General features: G+C 42.1%; 1 protein-coding gene and 1 non-coding gene across 2 annotated transcripts; one reads left to right on the top strand and one right to left on the bottom strand.

Annotated features, from left to right (window-relative positions):
- Positions 1 to 978: 978 nt before the first annotated feature.
- Positions 979 to 1,082, bottom strand: LOC130937189 (small nucleolar RNA R71). The gene has a single exon (XR_009068419.1). It is a non-coding gene; the product is annotated as a small nucleolar RNA R71 (small nucleolar RNA).
- A 1,027-nt stretch (positions 1,083 to 2,109) lies between these two features.
- LOC130934110 (uncharacterized) lies at positions 2,110 to 2,790 on the top strand. Its single transcript, XM_057863699.1, has one exon. It carries the CDS (start codon positions 2,110 to 2,112, stop codon positions 2,788 to 2,790), a length of 681 nt encoding a protein of 226 aa, XP_057719682.1.
- Positions 2,791 to 3,114: the final 324 nt, after the last annotated feature.

Genomic DNA, 3,114 nt, shown 5'->3' with positions numbered 1-3,114 from the left:
GGTTCGACCTCACTCTATTGTGAGTTTTTACTTGATGATAATTATGTATACTTGCCGAAGGGAGATTTGTTGAGAGACAAGTTTCCGTGTATCAAGTTTATGGCGCCGATGCCGGAGATTGATTTTGTATCAACAATGATTAAGTTTGAAGTTCACTAGATTGAGCATTTTTCCTTTGTTTGTTTACTTTATTCAATCGTTTATCTTTAGTTTGTTTAGTTTCTTCCTCATCCCCTATACCCACTCTGTTTGCTTTCTTTCTTTGTTATTATTTACAATTCTACTCACTAACCTACTAACTATTTGATAATTTACACCACTCACACTAACAATCACTCTAACAAGAATAATCTCTTCATTTCATCTCTTGCTGTGTGCTTTGTTGGTTGTATGACAGGGAGAAGAGGGGGAGCTTCAACTTCCTTCAATTCAGAACCTGAAAGGACCCTCCGGAGACTAAGGAGGGAAGCAAGAGGGAAAGAAGTTGTTGGTGCTGAGGAAGAGGAAGAGTATTTTGAAACCAACATGGAGGAGAACTTGGAAAACAATCAAGAAGAAGAAGCTCACAACCGTGCCAGAGAAGGCCTTGTAAATCATGATGGGCAAGAGAGGAGAGTTCTAGGATCTTACATCAATCCAAATCCAGGAAACTGTGGAAGTAGCATCCAAAAGCCCACCATACATGCCAACAATTTTGAATTAAAACCCCAGCTCATCACCCTTGTTCAGAACAACTGCTCATTTGGGGGAAGTGCCCAAGAAGACCCCAATCAATATCTAACCACCTTCCTGAGAATTTGTGACACTGTGAAGTCTAATGGAGTCCATCCGGATGTCTATAGGCTGCTTTTGTTCCCTTTTTCACTCAGGGACAAAGCATCCAAGTGGTTGGAGTCCTTCCCAAAGGAGAGCTTAACAAATTAGGAAGAAGTGGTGAACAAATTTTTGGCAAAATTCTACCCTCCTCAAAGAATTAACAGGTTGAGAACTGAGGTGCAAACTTTCAGGCAACAAGATGGTGAGACTCTCTATGAAGCATGAGAGAGGTTCAAGGACTTAACAAGAAGATGCCCACCAGACATGTTCAATGTATGGGTTCAACTTCACATTTTCTATGAAGGTCCCTCTTATGAGTCAAAGAAGGCTGTAGATCATTCCTCAGGGGGTTCTTTAAACAAGAAGAAAATCATTGAAAAAGCCATAGATGTCATTGAGACGGTAGCTGAGAATGACTACTTCTATGCCTCTGAAAGAAGCAACACTCGAGGAGTAATAGAGCTGAACCACATGGATGCATTGTTAGCTCAAAATAAGATGATCACCAAGCAGTAAGACAGATCTTACCAAGAAGGTGGAGGAAAGCCAAGTTGCAGCAGTCATCACTTTATCACCAGCTCAAGAAGGAGTGAATATAGGGGAAGACGGTGATTGGGAACAAGCCAATTATGTTGGGAACTCACCTAGACAAATCCATGATCCATACTCCAAAACTTACAACTCTGGATGGAGAAATCACCCAAACTTTGGGTGGGGAAATCAACAGGATCAAGGCCAAGGCCAGAGACGCCACAACCACAACCCCAACAACAATGCAACTCACCAACATACTTCATAAAGATCCTATCAACATCCATCTAACCACCATTCTCAACCACCTAATCCCAACCCACCATCACTAACTGAGGATAGACTTTCCAAGATTGAGACTCTACTTGAAGACATATGTAGAGAAGCCCAAGACAATAAGGTGTTTAAGGAGGAAGTGCGAGCCAATGTCAAAAACCAAGGGGAAAACATCAAGAGACTGGAGTCTCAAGTAGGGTATCTATCTCAACAAATTCCCAAACCTACTGATGGTTTTCCAAGTGACACAGAGAAGAAACCAAGAGGAGAAACAAAGAAAGTAAGGTGGGAAGAATGTAAGATGATCACCACAAATGATGAGAGGAGTATGGAGGAAGTAGAACACCTCCAAGACAGTCCAAAGGGAAACCATGAAGAAAGAAACCATGCACCCCAACTCACACTCAAGGAAGAGCTAAAGAAAAGGGAGATACTGAACCCATATGCACCTTTTCCCAAAGGCTTAAGGGTGGTGTAGCAGGAAGAATGTATTCAAGGTTCCTCGACATGTTTGCATCTCTTGATGTAAATATACCATTCATTAAGGCCCTCCAGCAAATGCCCTCCTACATCAAGTATATAAAGGAGCTACTAACCAAAAAGTGTTCATTGAAGGGTGGACAAACAATAAAAATGAACAGGGATTGCAGTGCTCTCATTCAAACAGAGCCACCCACAAAGAAGAAGGATCCAAGGAGTTTTCACATTTCCTGTGCTATAGGAGAGACAATGATTTATAAGGGGCTCTGTGACCTGGGAGCGAGCATCAACTTAATGCCTCTATCCCTCATGAAAAAGCTTCAAATCAATGAGCTAACACCCACAGATGTAATCATCAAACTGGCTGACAAAACCCAAAAGCAGGCAATAGGAGTGGTTGAAAATGTGTTAGTGAAGGTTGGGAAATACTTCCTCCCCATAGACTTTGTTATCCTGGAAATGAAGGAGGACCCCATTCACCCCATCATTCTAGGAAGGGCATTCTTAGCCACAGCCAGGGTGCTTATAGATGTGGAGCGAGGAGAGCTAGTATTGAGAATACATGATGATCAGCTCACCTTCAATGTTTTCAAACCCTCACAAGAAATAGATTATAATAGCAAAGAGCTGATGGAGGAGCCAAACAAGGAAGCACAAGCACCACACATAAGAACCCCCTATGTTTAACAACCAATGTGATTAGAAGGAGCAATAGCCAAGTGTAATCCAAAAGGAACCAGACCCACCAGAGTCATTTGAGACAAGTAACAAAATTTTCCTCAAAGAGAGAACCACAAGTAGCAAAGTGACATCAAGGGACACAAGAAAAAAGGTCCCAAGGGGATGGAAAAACAAGAAAATCCCTACAGAAGGTTTCTCTCCAGGAGATGAAGTGGTCTCTGCCTACTTCCCACATATACCACCTCATCTCCCCACCATTCCATCTCAGCTGCCTCCAGTATACACCATCAACAAAATTTTATCTCTGGAACATGTGGAACTTCTCAACAA

The sequence above is a fragment of the Arachis stenosperma genome, chromosome 6 (assembly GCF_014773155.1).
Source record: "Arachis stenosperma cultivar V10309 chromosome 6, arast.V10309.gnm1.PFL2, whole genome shotgun sequence".
Classification (NCBI taxonomy): Eukaryota; Viridiplantae; Streptophyta; class Magnoliopsida; order Fabales; family Fabaceae; genus Arachis; species Arachis stenosperma.
This window is presented reverse-complemented; position numbering and strand designations above follow the sequence as displayed.

Bases quoted from the DNA above. Each gene is read 5' to 3' on its own strand.
- LOC130934110 (XM_057863699.1), top strand. From the start codon at position 2,110: ATGTATTCAAGGTTCCTCGACATGTTTGCATCTCTTGATGTAAATATA.